Below are 17965 nucleotides of genomic sequence, written 5' to 3' on the forward strand. Positions count from 1 at the left end.
CATTGTGATTGGCAGGAAATGTAGAAACACTAATACTATGAAGTACTGTTTTAAACAGTATTACAAATAAGTATGACAACAAACCAAGGCTCTTCTGGCATTGGAACTCAGAGACTAACCATCTTGACCTGCAACATCTTCTCCTTTCCAGGGGCTTTACTCTCAGCAGTTCAACTCAGTATGGAGTTTGCTATCATTTTTTCCCTTGTGTTTGTGTTTCACGTCCATATGAGGAGTTTAAGGAGCCTTACACACATTACCTCATTAATCTTCCCCAAACCTCTTTAAGATAGAGTGGAGGCATAAATCATTATTCCTGTCTGGCAAAAAGATGGCCTAACATCTCTTTTAATTTTCCTGACACTCCAAATTGTTGATTAAATATAATATTTTCTTCCCCAAGGATATTTTTCTCTCTTTTTAAGTTTAATGTCATCAAGGTAAGTAAAACCAGATAGAGAGGGCTGATGTTAGAAGCTCATTTGAGAAGCACAGGATAATGCTGCTAGGTCACTTCAGTCGTGTTCAACTCTGTGCAACCACATAGACGGCAGCCCACCAGGCTCCTCCATCCATGGGATTTTCCAGGCAAGAGTACTAGAGTGGGGTGCAATTGCCTTCTCCGGCACAGGATAATAGGCTCCTCCTATTATCCTGTGCTGGCTCCTCCTTGTCCTATGCTCTCCTCATTTTCTAAAAAATGCCCCTCTTTGTTGCTGCTCAGTCATGACAGGAGAAATGTCCTCTAGAGCCTGGAGAGATGTTTGAAACAAATTCACTTCTTTACCTATCAGCCAAGACTACCAGCAAGAGAACCAATGGATCCATTCAACTATGTCATCCTAACTGTCTATAATATAAACTCTGGTATAACAGACTTCACAGTTTTACAAAAGCAACACTGGAAGTTAAATTTACAGCCTTGTGTACTTGGCTTAGGCATGTGGTTCTCACTATGAAAATATTTGGAGTTAGACTTTGAAGATGTTAGAACATGACCAAGACGTGAAGAGAATCTTGAGACTAAGTAAGGATGATTTGTGCAAATGATTGTAACAACCCACTTGTCCAATTAAAGCCATTGCCCACAGTGTAGGCCAGTGAAGAGGTAAATGAGTAAGAATGATCCAGACTAAATGAAACTAATATTCTATCATCCCTAAAAGTTCATCAGCAAAGATGAGAGTCCTCTTGCAACTGAATTGAGATATTAAATGTTTTATTATTTTTTAAAGGACTACCATATGAAATTTTTCCTGTCTGAGAACAAAGTTATATAATAATCAGATACTAGAAGATGGTAAAAACTAAAGGATCATTGCATTTTAGAGCTGAGTTATTGAGGGCACATAGGCTGCAGTCCATGGGGTCGCTAAGAGTCGGACACAACTGAGCGACTTCATTTTCACTTTTCACTTTCATGCATTGGAGGAGGAAATGGCAACCCACTCCAGTGTTCTTGCCTGGAGAATCCCAGGGACGACGGGGCCTGGTGGGCTGCCGTCTGTGGGGTCGCACAGAGTCGGACATGACTGAAGCGACTTAGCAGCAGCAGCAGCAGCAAGAGTTCTATCATTTACTCAAGATCACATAAGTGGTTATTCTATGAGAAGACTGTAAGTTGTTTCTTTCCCCCCTCAATCCAAGTTGCCTCTCAAACCTTCCACGAAAACACATTTATGCTTAGATCACTTGTGTTCTACGTTGCTGACAGATGAAGGAGATTAATGAGAAAACTATCCCCCAGTGTATTTAATCTTGTTTGGGGGAGCAAGCAGGAGAAGGATGTGGTGTCTTTTCTCAGAAAAAGAAAACATATTCTTCTAAAAGGAAAATTAGCTTTGTTCAAGAAACTGCTCTCAAAAATTTCTCCTGGACCTCTGCTTTGTTTGAGCCATGGGAGTGTTTAAAGAATGAAGTTCTTATTACATTTCCTTCCCATAAGGTTGTAGAATATTGCTTTGAGCTAAGTAATCATTATAGCAATTTACCAGTTGGCTAATATTTAGTCAGCATCTCTCTACTACTTCATATAACAGTTGAAGAGTGTTTTGCCATTATATATTAGTTAAACTTCTAAACGACCCTGAGAGTGTGGTTAGTATTACTGCACATCTGGGAATACTGAAAGCCGGTGAAAAAGGAGTCGAGTTGCCCTGGGCTTCCTCCACAAACGCAAAGGAAAAGAGCTAAGAAGCAAATTCCCAATGGTCCAAGCCCACAGGAAAGCGTCCTATTTATTTTAGGTGCTATGAAAATAAAATCAGAAATATGAAGTTTATAGAGCTGGCTATATCTCAGCCTCTTCCAGGTCAGGAAGGTATAAATGAAAAAACAGAAAGGTCTTTCTAATGTTGACTTTTGTCCCCAGTATCATTTTCCACTTTTTTAGTGGTGTTATTCCCCATAGCCTAACTTTCTTCCTGCACTCTTGTTGGGTCCCTCGAGTTCTCGAATTCATTTACTTCCCATCTGTAGGATTCTTGAATAGCAGTAATACTTCCCTAAAATACCAGTTCCTAGCTGTTATACTTCAAGTAACACTGAGCTTTGTGATGAGTTCCAGGAGTGGCTGCATAGGAAATACAAATAGGTTAGCCAGAGATAAGTCTGAAAAAAATAGGATTTGGTGGAAAAGATGGGTGAGGAATAGTCAACTGTGTATGGGTAAGAGCATTAGAAAAGTATCACACAGCAGAGTTGACTCATTTGTGAAATTAATTAGTCCAATGATCTGTCTTCTCTATGTTCCACATTATCCCTGGGAATTCCGTATGTGTCATCTTTGCTCCTGTGTTCTCTGGCTTTCCTTCTGAATGGTACTTCATTCTCTAGGTGTGGTTTTTTATGATAATTCTTCTTTCACCTGAACTCACAGATAAGTTCAGATAGTCGGGATCCATAAATAACCCGGAGAAGAAAATCACCTTCATCTGTTCTGCAGAATTATTTTAAAATACTTCCCATGGAATCAGTAAGAGATAAAAAGCACAGTGGGCATTGTAAAAAGATCTCAAAATATAATAATGTAAAAATAAATGGCAATTAATGCCTTATCTACTTATGAAAAGAGTGACTGTAGGATTTTCAGAAAAGGTATTTATAGTATAATGGCTAAGTTGCATTTATATCCAGCACCCCTTCCCTCTTATTGCTAAAAGTTACCTTTCTATAATTGCAAACTAGTTTAGCATCTTAACAATAATGGACATGTTTTTAGGAGATTATTGCCAAAAGTGCATTCTTTATTCCAGAGGGACTCTGTAATAGATACCAGCATTTTAGTAATGACACAAGCAATTACAGTTTTCTTTAGAGTAACTTAATCTTCATATTGGGCTATATGTCTGGAATTTTAATAGTATTTTTAATTTAAACAGTAAGTATACAACATATTACTAATTACATGTGAATATGAACTAAGCACATGACCACTGAGCTTGATTCTTAAAAACAAACATATTTAAAAGTACTTAACATAGTGTAGGGTAAGTCACAAAGAAATTAAAGAATGCCACACAGGGCTAGCAACAGCTTTCATGAAATAACACAGAGTCTTCCTTTTTAGAATGCTTACTAAGTTTGGTCCACAGTTAAAAAGTAGCTAAGAGGAATAGAAATACTCCTTCCCAAATAGAATTAATATTTTTTAAACAGATAAAGGTATAAAACATTAAAACATAAATATGAGTATGTTAAAAGAATGGTTTTTCCTTCGATGACACCATTCATCAAAGGGTGTCTAAGAATTTTTAGTAGTAATAGTCATGGTGGCCCTTAATGATTCATCTTGATTGGTGAGGATTCTAGATTACAAGAACAAGATCTTTTTCTAGGTCAAAGGTCAGGCTAATTAGGCCAAGGCGGTAAAGATGGTCTTTCACTTATCTGAAGCCTAGATGAACAGAGGGGAGATGGTTTTTCTTATAAATGAAAGTGTTCACTGAAAATACTTTGATTTTAAATGGCTAAAAGAAATCATTTAGCGTTAGAATCTAGACTTACACTGTCATGTACAAATTTAAAGCTATTTTGGCACAGGTCCCAGACCCTCTTCAAGAAGCTGATAGAGATGTGCTTGGTGAATCAATTCAGGGGGCTTTAATGCTATTTTTAAAATCTAGCTTTTACATTAAATAAACCAGTTTGTTATTTTTCAAGAAGTTATAATCTACTTAAAACTGTCATTCTCTGTTTCTGACTTGCAATTAGATGGTATTTCCAAAATGTCAGACCTAGATTCTGCTTCTACTGTCATCATAATAAAATGTGACAGCCAAGATATTATATCAATACCTTTCCCATAATTAGCAATAAGGACCCAGCCAAGGGTTAACTAGAAAAGTTTCACAAATGTTTTTCTACAAATGGTCCTGAAGGCAGTATTATGCTTTTAAAATCTGCTAATGTAGCAAAGATGCATGACAACCAGGAGACAAATCTATGAGTAAAACTGTTTGGAGAGAATAGTTCTGTAGTGTATGATGTATGGTATGTAAATGAGCTTGTTAGGACTCTCATCTATTTTATTATTGGTGACCAATTTAATAGAGGCATTTAAAAAACAATATTTCTGCCTGACTCCTAGAAATGAAGAAGATACATTGATATAATTGAGAGCAAATGATTGCATGTCGTGCCATTTAATCATGTCATTTTTCAATTGCTATTTTTTGCACTTCACTGCATGCTTATAGAATATTTAGCTTCAATATAGATCAAGTCCCAGAGTTTGCAACTGAGCTTAGTTCCTGTATTGGCTGATGTCTTTTAAGTTCGAAATCAGTTAAAATATGAAGATGTCTTTTGTCCATATTTTCTTTAAATATTCAAGTCATCATTCATACCTCACTGGGGTGTTTTAATTTTTTTTTTCTGTTTTGAAGAATTACTCCTTTACAATTCTAGGTTGGAAATTCTTATTTGCAGCATACATTATACAGTAGGTATAGTTAAGCACATAATTGTCTCAAGAATGGAGCTGTTAGGACCAAAATATCTCCCGACCCCTTGCTGGAAATTTTGCTAATCATTTGCCTAATGAATGTTTCTCACTTTTGTTAAATCTCTTCTTTATTATTTATATAATTTACATCTTTCTCAGAAAAGAGATTAGCTCCCACTGTCTGCTAAAATATGAGGTTCTTGAGGGCAGAACGTTTTGACTATGTTTTGTTCACTGATGTGTCTCAACCACTGAGAACAGTGCCCATTATAATATGTGTTTATTAAATATTTGTTCAATGAATTAAATCATATTTTTCCACCTCTGCTATCTTAACTTCCCTGGGCTTAAGAATTATATAGTTTACTGATTCTTACTGTATTTGCAGGGTTAGGAATGGGTATAAGATAAACCCCTGACAGGTATATGAAGCAAGTTGTTGGCCCTCTCATTGACAGTAAGTTTATGGCTGCAACCACTTCGAATTAGGACTCAGGGGCAGAGATGATCTGAAAATGTCAAGATTTTGCAAGCTTCTTCAGCTCTCTTATGAAAGGCAGTGTGACTTAGTTTCATGGATTGGCTCTTGATTTAGATTGCATGGGTTAAAATCCTTTGCTACTTATTAACTGTCATCACTGGTCACATACTTAACCTCTTCGTGTCTCCATCATCTCATTTATAACATAGGTAGATGACAGTAATGTATGTCTCAGACCCTCTTCAAGAAGCCAATATCATTCATGTGATCTCAGAGTGCTATTTTGAGAATTCAGTGAGTTGATACATATGAAATACCTAAGAAAATGCATAGCATACAGAAATATACAAAAGATTTGCCATTAGTATTGGAGATTAGTGAAAAATAACTAAGAAAATACTACTAAGAGGAGAACCCTAGCATTTATCTACTTTAGCTGGTAATGATCTTTCTCATCTTCAAAGCCAGTGCCCATAATTTAGTATGTATATCAACTCCATGTTACTTTTGGGTCACAGCCTCACTGTTCACGAGGTACATTTACCTCACTTACCTCATTTAAAAACCTACAATAACTTGATAGGTTAGATCTTATCAAAAACCTTTGTGCTGCATTAATATGTCTTATTGTGAGTAGCCAAGAGTCTTCTCTAATTTACAGCCAGTTTACAAGCCCTTAAGATCAGGTACCACATCATATTATTGGCCTCTTATCCACCAGTACCAATCCTGTGATGAAAAGTATGGTGTTTGACAAATGACACCTAATAAATGTTTATTTCTACAAGAAGTATCATTCATGTGATCTTTCCCAACTTGCCTCCAAATGATGATTCCAAACCAACAAGCCAAAAGCATCTTTTGGAGAATCATAGAGGTACAATCATAGCCTCTCATTTTTCCCATCTGCTATACATTCATCTCACACGTTGGCTATAGGCATTAACATTATGGGATGCCTTGTACCTGCCAAACAGTCACAAGGTTTTGATTACTATGTAAACTCTCTCAGAACAAAGCTTCTATTTAATTTAGTGCAATGCCAAACATGTTAGTCATTAGTTGGTAAATTACTTACTTGACAAAAAATAACCAAAAGGTATAAAATCCCAAAATATAGTATTCAAACAATCGGCATTCTTAATTATATTAAAATTCTGGAGATTATCAAGCAAATATGAATAATATAAAGTTATCACTGGCTGAAAAGATATATTCATTGATTGATTCATTAATTTTTTAGCCATTAAATAACAATTAAAAAATAATTGATTTATTATTTCAATTAATAAAACTACACCAACATCACATTTGGCTCTATAATATGAGTAGTTTCAGCTATCAAAGAAACTCATAAACAGGTCAGGAGAGGAGAAAACCCCCAGATAAACCAAAACACCCCTTTGTATCACCATTAGTGGATTGAAAATCATATTGCAAGTTTATAAGTGTAAAACAAATACCTTCAATCTGTTGACAGCTCTCTTGTAACATGTCCAAGAAGATATGTTTAAAGGGTTGGTGAACTGTAAAGGAAAAAACAACTTAGGAATTTTGATTTTTGCTTATGGACTTCTCAACTTTTATAGCAAATCGACTTTTAAAGTAACATGAAGAAACTGAGTAGAAATGTAAAATAAGCAAATAAAGTAGGTCATTAGAGACTTAAAAGTATCACACCAAACTATATTCCAACAATCAGATTCTGAAGTGATACTAAGACAATGACCTCCATACTAACAAAGGTAGCTCTTTAGGAAAAAAGGACTAAAGATTACCAAATAATAATGATAACTAAATATAAAGGCATTTGGAATCTTTTTCTCTTAGACATGTTGCTTATTCTCCTTCTTTATATTCTCTTTCCCACTTCTTCCCTTTCTACTTTTCTGAGAAGGCAATATGATTATGCTTAGGAACCAACATAATCTCATTGGATATCAAGGACAATGCTTCAAAACTGGCATTAATGAAAAAATCTTTCAAATTTTTCTTTTTGTAAATTAAAATGGTAAATTTTAGTTTAAGTATAGTTGATTTACAATGTTGCATTAATCTGCTGTATAGCAAAGTGATTCAGTTATGTATTTATATCTTTTAAAAATATTATTTCCCATTATGGTTTAACATAGGATACTGAATATAGTTCTCTGTGCTATGTAGTATAACTGTTGTTTATCCATTCCATGTATAATAACTTAAAATGCTAACCATAACCTCCCCCTGCATCCCTCCCCTACCCAGTCCCCTTGGCAGCCACCAATCTGTTCCCTATGTCCGTGAGTCTGTTTCATAGATAGGTTCATTTATGTCATATTTTAGATTCCACGTATCAGTGAAATAAATATTTCACTTATCTATAAGTGAAATAGACAAATAATTGTATTTGTCTTTCTCTTCTGACTTACGTCGCTTAGTATGATAATCTCTGGTTGCATCCATGTTACTGCAAAGGGCATTATTTCATTATTTTTTATGACTGAATGATATTCCACTGTAGATATGTACCACATCATTTTGTCCATTCATCTGTCAATGGACATTTAGATTGTTTCCATGTCTTGGCTATTGTGAGTAGAACCTAGGGCTTCTCTGGTGGCTCAGTGGTAAAGAATCCACTTACAATGCAGGAGAACAGGAGATGTGAGTTCAATCCCTGGATCAGGAAGATCCCCTAGGGAAGGGAATGGCAACCCACTCCCATATTCTTGCCTGGAGAATCCCATCAACAGGAGACTGGAGAGCTACCCTCCATAGGATCGCAGAGCTGGACACGACTGAAGTTACTTAGCACGCATGCACGCATGAACCTAGGGATGCGTGTACCCTTTTGGATTAGAGTTTGTCTGCGTATATGCCCAGGAGTGGTATTTTGGATCATATGTTAATTCTGTTTTTAGTTTTTTGGTGAACCTCCACACTGTTTTCCACAGTTCCTGCACCAGTTTACATTCCCACCAACAATGTAGGAGGGTTCCCTTTTCTCCATATCTTCTCCAGAATTTATTTTTTTATATTGGATTATAGTTGATTAACAGTATTGTGTTAGTTTCAGGTGTACAGCAAAAAGACTTACAGACTTAGAGAACAAACTTACGGTTATTAGGAAAGAAGGGTGGGAGGAAGGGATAGTTAAGGAGTTTGGGACTGACATGTACACACTGCGATATTTAGAATGGATAACCAACATGGGCTTACTATATAACACAGGGAACTTTGCTCAATATTATGTAACAACCTAAATGGGAGAAAGTTTAAAAAAATAATAGATACATGTGTATGTATAACAAAACCTTCCAGATTTTTCCATTCTTTACTTCCTTTTCCAGGGGCTCCATTCTCTCTTTTCTCCAACATGCCTGGTACTCGCAGTGTCCCAGACTACTTGCTACTGGACCTTCTGTCCTTGTAACCTCAACTACCCGACTTGGACAATCTGGCTCACATTGTTTCCCTGATTTCATGGCTCCTTTGATAGCAACCTGCACAAACTTCTTTTAGCACTTACCTCTCTGTATCATTCTTGGGACCATACTTATTTGTGTAGTCCATTTCCAGTAGACTTTTGGTTCTTGAGAGTGGGAACAGTAACTTGCTCTTTTTTGATGCCTCCATGCCTGAAATAGTGCCTAGCAGACGCAAGGTACAGTAAACATTTTAGGAGGTCTGGAGGCAGGGATGAGTTCATCTTGTTTCTGAGACTTACTTAGATTGCTTAGCTTGGGTTTCTGTTTAAAAGTGCTTTCTTCTAAAAATGTAAGCCAAAAATAGTTATAATAATCATTTTGTTCCTATGTAGTTATATTTAACATTTCTCTATACATCATTTATCATAGAAATAATGTGAACTCTACTGATTCTAAGAAACATTGCCAGCAAATCACTGATTTTATTTAGTATATGTTTGTGATTATAAATAAATATGTATATTTTAATGGTTGACATGGAAACACATTTATGTGAAAGAATGTAATTTTATCAATTATATCTCTTAGATGTAAAAAATTACTGAAAAATATGTTTCCATGTAAATTCTCAGTGTTACTCTCTCCTCTTTAAAGTAGTGTTATTTCTGAAGTGTGCATACAGGATAAATTATTAATCTAGAATATACACTGAGTTCTTTGGATATTTAAATTTTTAAATTTGCAGAATTATGGAGACATAAAAATCTGATATTTAATGTCAACAATTTTTAAGAACACCTAACACATGGTTTAAAACCCATCAACTGACTGGGGTTCAGATGTGGAGTGAGGATCATCTGGATACTTAAATACTGGATACATTCTAGATTCATATTAAAAGTTACGGCTAATCAGCTTTATGAAAATTTCCCCTAGCCACCTCACATGTCCTGTTTCAGAACTTTGAAAACACCTGTGAGATGAATAAAGCCTGTTTGGGCTGCTTTGTAAATATCACCTAATGCGGCTGTGCTAACGCCACATATACCTTTACTGCCATCCCTGGCAAATTCCCATTCAGCTAAGAAACATCAGGACTCTTTTTTGGCTGTAGAAATGCAGTTATTATTTTAGGCAACTTAAAAGAGAATTTTGCAAGATCCAGTTTGGCAGCATGGAACATCTCTTTTGATTTTCTAGCCCCCCACCCCCGCTTTTTTAACAAATTAATGACAAGCACAAACAAAAAATAAAATCTTCTCTACATATATTCATAAAACTCTTCTGAAGCAATCCCAGTGGCTATATTATTATGTCATCTTGAAGTGTTGCACTTTGGGTGAAAAACTGACAGGTATTAAGTGGACTTAATAGTTTGACTTGCTCAACAGTTGTTCTAGAGCAAGAGAGTAAACTGAAGGGTATGTGTGTGTGAGAGAGAGAGAGAGTGAAATAGAGGGAAAGAGAGAAAGCATGTAAAAGAGAAAGTCAGCAGAATTGGAGGAGGAGATGGAAACAATGCCTGCTGCTTTGGTAGACTCTTTAAGTTTTATCTTTGATTGTGTAGGAGTTTCCCTCCATTCAGCATTGAACTAATGAATAGTGTCAGTAAAGAAATTTGTCAGACCTGGTGGTTCTATCAGGAGTTATATAAGGAAAATAGTAATGAACCCTCGGAAAATAAATAAGGCTAAGTTCAAGAAACATAACTGAAAATGCTGTACTGGTATAAATTGGATAATAAAATTCCTGGTCATATTTTGCTATAAATAGAGGTGTGGGAATTTGTCATTCTCCTTATTTAAAATTCAGAAATATTAAAGGTACAGGGTTCTCTCATTACAGAAATAATAGAATTCCAGCTATTACTGAGTTAGGGTCGTTTAAATGGCTATAGCATGTATTATATCAATAAATGGAACATCTGTATGAAACGTCCACCTGCTGATCTACTACCACTCTGTGCACATTTCAGTGAACCGCACTTAATCATTTTAAGACTTCTTCTAATGAAGCCTTATCTAGATTAACATTTTAAGCACAAATACTTTCAGGCATTAAAACTCTAGCACTAAATTAAATTGCATTGTCTTGTTTACCCTTGTTGATTAATAAGCAATCTGTTAACTGTTAGAACAGTCCAATTGTAGCAGTAGAGCGAGATTAGTAATTCAGTGATGTTTGTGGATATAATCATTTCTCCTGAAGGCTTTGAATTAGAATATCACTTATACACTATCCGTAGGCAAAGAAAAGATACAATATTTTAAGACATGTTTGCCCACTATTTTGCTTGAATCATTCAGCTTAGGGTCACTGCAGCAATACAAAAGCTTCTGGGGGCAAAATGTTATTTTGATGTATGCATATCCTTCTTAAATAGCGTGAATGTCTATTAAGAGAAACACAGCGACTAACAAATAATGCAATAATCATCCTGTATCCTAATTTCTGTTTTCAAAACATTATTGCTTTGTTAATCAAGTTTCAGAAGAGAAATGTTGCTTACCATATTTTTTCAAATAATAGCTGTTATATATCAGTTTTTTTGCAATCTTATTTAACTTATTTCCAGTTAGTAGAAAAGTAAACTTTTAGCTGCAGAGAATCTAGGAGAAAATTTGGAAATATCCCATTTATTTGGGAGGACTTTTCTGTCTTTTGTATTTTCTATGACCTTGAAACAAAGCATGGCAATCTGTTTGGCATTCATATGACCTAAATGATTTATTTCATTAAGTTAATCACCTAGGTATCAAAGACAGACCCAACATTTTAGATGTAGAAGTAAGTTTAAAAAGAGGGGGAGAGGAGGAGAAGAATGAGATGAAGCAAAAATCACTTGGGTAGAAGATATGCAATCCAAAAGTAACTCCAGAGGCCTTCTTGTCCCATTTATTCATGGTTGAGCATATCCCTACGATTTAAAATTATGATGGAAGAGGATGTTGTATGTTTAAAGGAACTCTGTCCTGTAAACGCTCATGGATTGGTCCCTCTTTGCATTGCAGTCCCTCTGTCGTGAAATCAAGCAGCGACGTCGCGGAGTGGCCTCCATCCTGCGTTTATGCCAACATCTTCTGGATGACCGGGAGACCTGCAACCTGAACGCAGACCACCAGCCCATGCAGCTGATCATTGTAAATCTTGAAAGAAGGTGGGAAGCCATTGTCATGCAAGCCGTCCAGTGGCAAACACGGCTGCAAAAGAAGATGGGAAAGGAATCTGTGAGTGATAGTTTCTTCTTTAAATCATGATACTCTCTCATTTTTCTCAGAAAAACATTCTTTCAGGACTTGGAAAATATGTTCCTCTTAACAGTGGTTTTGCTAACTAAAGGAATAGTTATCTCCAACCTCTAAAAGAAACTCCATTTATCATAACACAGAGATTCATTTGCCTACTAGTAAGATGAATCTTAGTCTCATTGTCTTTTAGAGAAATCATATGGAGACTTCACTTAACTTTACCAAACTAAGCCATTAATTCTTTCAATCATTCCTTCACCAACAACATTGCTAATCATACAATACACCATGAAGATTTTGCTAGGAAACGGCTTACCACTCTCAGTGCTTATAGAGTCGCGTGTATGCTCTACAGACAAGGCAATGAAGTAAAGTATGCCACTTGCCTTTTCTTTCCATGAGAGGAATTCACACTGTCCATGTGTAAAACAGTCTCCATTGTTCCTGCTTAGAGCTCCTTCAAATAGAGATGCATTGCTGAGAACTAGCAAGTTTCCTCTGAGAGTTTTAATGCAGTGCTCAAGGTAGAGGTGTGGACTGCTTTTAAGAATTTTCCAAATTGACTGTAAACTCAGGCTATTGCTAGATGAAGGAAAAATATATAACTAGAGTTGTTTTATTATAATATAGAATACACACTTATCCAGAAAACCTTCATATCCTTAAGGGAAAGGATTTATAGATGAAAATATTGCATTCCCCAAAGGACCTTGAAGTTAGTGTCTGTTAGTTCAAGGCCTAATTCTCATGTTTGACTTACATAAGTGAAATACACACGTATATAGATACAATGGAAATTTTTTCTTGTGTATTTATATCATCAGTTCTATGTTTTCAGAGAGTCCAAGATTCAAAATTGAAAAATCAAATATTGCCACTGAATCAAATGTTGCCACTGAAAAATAGTCTTCTCCTATGAATTCTAATTTTAACAAAGCCTTAATATTTGCTATCTGATATGTTTGTCATTGGGAACTGGGAACAGGAGGGACAGTGAATCAGTAAGCCTTCTCACTCTTTTTGCAACTGTAGTTACGCTGAGTCTAGGGGATGATTTTATCATTAATAGTTCACTTAATTGTTTTGTGCTGAAGTTGCTAAATTTCTTAAGATGTCCAAGTTATTACCAGCAATCAGATTCTATATAATTGGATGTCTTTTCTTAAAATGACCTGTCTGTTGTGAAGCTATTTAGTTAGAGTTCTTTCTTTTCTTTCTTACTTTTTTGTAAAAGAGGTTATTTTTTATCTATAGTTTGAAACATTTAAGCATAGTAGTGACCCTAATAAAGTTTACATAAAAAGCAATTGCCCCTGGAGAAGCTCTAACATTAGAAGCATTCAGGCTGCTTTGGAGGAGACAGAACTGTGTTTCTTTGGAGATTTACTTGAAATCATATTATCAGGGATGCAGGAGTGGACCTCTGCAGACTAGCTGTGGACATTTTTATCCTACTTCTGTTGTATAGGTAAGCTTTAGCTTTGAAATATTGGCTACTTCTTAGAGGCTCAAGCTACTAAGAGAGGTAGATAAACACTACAGGTGGACCAAATCTCCCCTTTTCTGTAGGTTGGATGCTGGACGTGTAGGTTTTCTGGAATCCTGAGGTAGCAAATAAGGTCCTCTGTGCTAAACAAGTTGACAGTCCTTGAGAAAGGGAGAGAAGAGTAGCAAGCGGCACTAATGTCAACAATGCAGTGAATACCATGTACCTCAAAATGTTGGAACTGTTTCTGACTTCTGATCTCTGTTGGTTGGGTAAAGAGTCCAGGTTGCTTTGTTGAGCAAACAAGTATTTCACCCATGTGGAGGCTGCCTTTGAAGAGACTCAGAAGCCTCTAAGTGGTCTGTTTGCTTTTTCATCTGGTGTCCCTGCGCCTATGCCATCCTCTTCTGTGCACAGGAACATTCAATGCTGTATTTCCAGGGTCTGGGACATACCCACATATAGTAGATTTTAACAGAAATTTGCTAAATGAATGAACACACTCTTTTATTTCATAATTTTCTTTCATTCTGGCATTTGGTCCAGAGTTACTATATTAATTCTTAGTGTTCATATTCTCAAAAAAATGGCTTTGAGTATGATGTTCCTATTTGAGTATTTCACTTTCATGAGATCACCAAGCAGATGACTTTTAACCTTTGTTCTTGAAGGTAGGGTTAGTTTTTCCACGTTCTAAGATACGATGTGAACTCCCCCATGGTATTCTCTTTTCTTCAAGTTTTTCTGAAGGAAATTCTCTATGAGGTATTGAATGAAGTCATTCTGAAAGGGCAGGCTAGGTTCTGGCACTTAGAATTAGAGGCTCTAACTCATCTCTGTATTGTAGAATTTTCTTAATCAGTCACTTTGGAAATAGCTTGTATAAGAGACATCACCTAATCGTCTGTCCAGTACTCCTCATTTTTGATGTCACTTCTATTTGTGTGATGATTTAATTACTGTTGATCTTCTCCACTAGTCTGAAGGAAACAGCCACATTTCAGTTTCTCCTCACCTTTACATTCCTAAAAACCCCACATAGCGTGTGGGACTTAACAGGTACTCTGTAGTATTTGTTAAACAAATGAATTTTCTCTGAGTGATACTCAATAAAAATCAGTGTTAGAGATTCAAAAGTAAGCAAGACATCTTCCTTCTCCAGAAAATGTGTAGTTAATGCAAATATACAAAGAACAATAATGCTAGGTCTCTTGAGGTAATTACTGGCTTCAAGTTTAGAGTTAATACTGACAAAATATGGAAAATCTTTTCTTAATATTCAGAAAAATTCAGATAAAAGTAAAAATGTCAATTAAGTAAGCTTCTCTAATTCTCCTAACTAGGTAAATAATGAATCTCTCTCTCTCTTTTGAACTGGAAGAAAGCAAGAGATCTTTTATTAAATTCTGGGAGTTAAAACGGACAAAACTCAAAAGCATCTTTCTCACTTATCATCAGGATTTGAAATTACATAATTATTTGACCAACTCCACTTTGTTCTTTCTACATTCAAGCTCTTTTCACAGACTTACTTTGGATTATTTTGTGTTACCTATAAAACTAATCTCTGTGTATACTTTTTATAGTGTAATACTAATTTTCATTTAAATCATATGTTTTTATTTATCATCTCCTTCATTTTTTCTTTATGAACTAAAGAAGCTTGAATTTTGTTGCTTTGACTTCTTTATATGATTAAGGCTTTACATTTTGGTCAACAGAACCGTCTGCCTGTATTACATTAGAGTATCCCATTTCCCAAAATATTGTTCTGAATTTGTGATGTATTTATTATAGAGGACTAAGATTTTCATTATTTGAACAGTTTGAATTTCACTTCCTACCACTGATACAAATTAAAATATATGAGACAATCCATGAAAACAATACAAATCCATATCAGTATAAATCCACTCAGAATAATCTATAATAATTTACAAATCCAGTCAAAATAATCTTTAGCAAGGGGAAGATAACTCCTTGAGTTCAGTCACTCAGTCATGTCTGACTCTTTTGCAACCCCATGGACCACAGCATGCCAGGTTACCCTGTACAACATCAATTCCCAGAGCTTACTCAGGTCCATCATGTCGGTGATGCCATCCAACCATCTCATACACTCTCATCCCCTTCTCCTCTGCCTTCAATCTTTTCCAGCATCAGGATCTTTTCCAATGAGTCAGTTCTTTGCATCAGGTGGCCAAAGTATTGGGGTTTTAGCTTCAGCATCAGTCCTTCCAATGAATATTCAAGACTGATTTCTTTTAGGATGGACTGGTTAGATCTCCTTGCAGTCCAAGGAACTCTCAAGAGTCTTCTCCAACACCACAGTTCAAAAGCATCAGTTCTTCAGTGCTCAGCTTTCTTTATAGTCCAACTCTCACATCCATACATGACTACTGGAAAAACCATAGCTTTGACTAGAGGGACCTTTGTTGGCAAAGTAATGTCTCTGCTTTTTAGTATTCTGTCTAGGTTAGTCATAACTGTTCTTCCAAGGAGCAAGTGTCTTTTAATTTCATGGCTGCAGTCACCATCTGCAGTGATTTGGGAGCCCCCCCAAAATAAAGTCTGTCACTGTTTCCATTGTTTCCCCATCTATTTGGCAGGAAGTGATGCTGTAAGAGCAATATTGCATAGGAACCTGGAATGTTAGTTCCATGAATTGAGGCAAATTGGAAGTGGTCAAACAGGAGATGGCAAGAGTGAACGTCGACATTCTAGGAATCAGCGAACTAAAATGGACTGGAATGGGTGAATTTAACTCAGATGACCATTATATCTACTACTGCAGGCAGGAATCCCTTAGAAGAAATGGAGTAGCCATCATGGTCAACAAAAGAGTCCGAAATGCAGTACTTAGAAGCAATCTCAAAAATGACAGAATGATCTCTGTTCGTTTCCAAGGCAAACCATTCAGTATCACAGTAATCCAAGTCTATGCCCCAACCAGTAACGCTGAAGAAGCTGAAGTTGAACGGTTCTATGAAGACCTACAAGACCTTTTAGAACTAACACCCAAAAAAGATGTCCTTTTCATTATAGGGGACTGGAATGCAAAAGTCAAGAAATACCTGGAGTAACAGGCAAATTTGGCCTTGGAATACGGAATGAAGCAGGGCAAAGACTAATAGAGTTTTGCCAAGAGAATGCACTGGTCATAGCAAACACCCTCTTCCAACAACACAAGAGAAGACTCTACACATGGACATCACCAGATGGTCAATACCAAAATCAGATTGAGTATATTCTTTGCAGCCAAAGATGGAGAAGCTCTATACAGTCAGCAAAAACAAAACAAAAACAAAAACATTTGAGCTGACTGTGGCTCAAATCATGAACTTATTGCCAAATTCAGATTTAAACTGAAGAAAGTAGGGAAAACCACTAGACCATTTAGGTATAACCTAAATCAAATCCCTTATGATTTTTTTTCCTTTAAAAATTTTTTTAAACTTATTTATTTTAATTGGAGGCTAGTTACTTTACAATATTGTAGTGGTTTTTGCCATACATTGACATGAATCAGCCACGGGTGTACATGTGTTCCCCATCTTGAACCCCCCCACCCACCTCCCTCCCTATCCCATCCCTCAGGGTCATCCCAGTGTACCAGCCCTGAGTACCCTGTCTCATGCATTGAACCTGGACTGCCAAATCCCTTATGATTATATGGTAATCCCTTATGATTATATGGAAATAGATGAAAGGGATTAGATCTGATAGACAGAATGCCTGAAGAACTATGGACGGAGGTTTGTGATACTGTACAGGAGGCAGGGATCAAGACCATCTCCAAGGAAAATAAATGCAAAAAGGCAAATGGCTGTCTGAGGAGGCCTTACAAATAGCTGTGATAGAGGAGAAGAAAGGCAAAGGAAAAAAGGAAAAATATAGCCATTTGAATGAGAGTTCCAAAGAATAGCAAGGAGAGAGATAAGAAAGCCTTCCTCAGTGATCAGTGCAAAGAAATAGAGGAAAACAATAGAATGGAAAAGTCTAGAGATCACTTCAAGAAAATTAGAGATACCAAGGGAACATTTCATGCAAAGATGGGCACAATAAAGGACAGAATTTTTATGTACCTAACAGAAGCAGAAGATATTAAAAAGAGGTGGCAAGAATACACAGAAGAACTATACAGAAAGATCTTCATGACCCAGATAATCATGATGGTGTGATCACCAACCTAGAGCCAAACATTCTGGAATGTGAAGTCAAGTGGGCCTTAGGAAGCATCAGTACAAGCAAAGCTAGTGTAGGTGGTGTAATTCCAGGTGAGTTATTTCAAATCCTTAAAGATAATGCTGTGAAAGTGCTGCACTCAATATGCCAGCAAATTTGGAAAACTCAGCAGTGGCCACAGGACTGGAAAAGGTCAATTTTCATTCCAATCCC

At 36.3% G+C, this 17965-nt stretch overlaps 1 protein-coding gene across 4 annotated transcripts in view; it reads left to right on the forward strand.

Annotated features, from left to right (window-relative positions):
* AKAP6 (A-kinase anchoring protein 6) overlaps positions 1-17965 on the forward strand; it is a 500589-nt gene that overhangs the window by 432945 nt on the left and 49679 nt on the right. For all 4 annotated transcript variants that reach the window (NM_001192923.3, XM_010817158.4, XM_059879132.1 and 1 more), the window contains one exon: positions 11845-12060. In NM_001192923.3, the coding sequence (NP_001179852.1) occupies positions 11845-12060 (216 nt within the window). The remainder of the gene's footprint in view (positions 1-11844; positions 12061-17965) is intronic.

Source organism: Bos taurus, chromosome 21 (assembly GCF_002263795.3).
Source record: "Bos taurus isolate L1 Dominette 01449 registration number 42190680 breed Hereford chromosome 21, ARS-UCD2.0, whole genome shotgun sequence".
NCBI lineage: Eukaryota > Metazoa > Chordata > Mammalia > Artiodactyla > Bovidae > Bos > Bos taurus.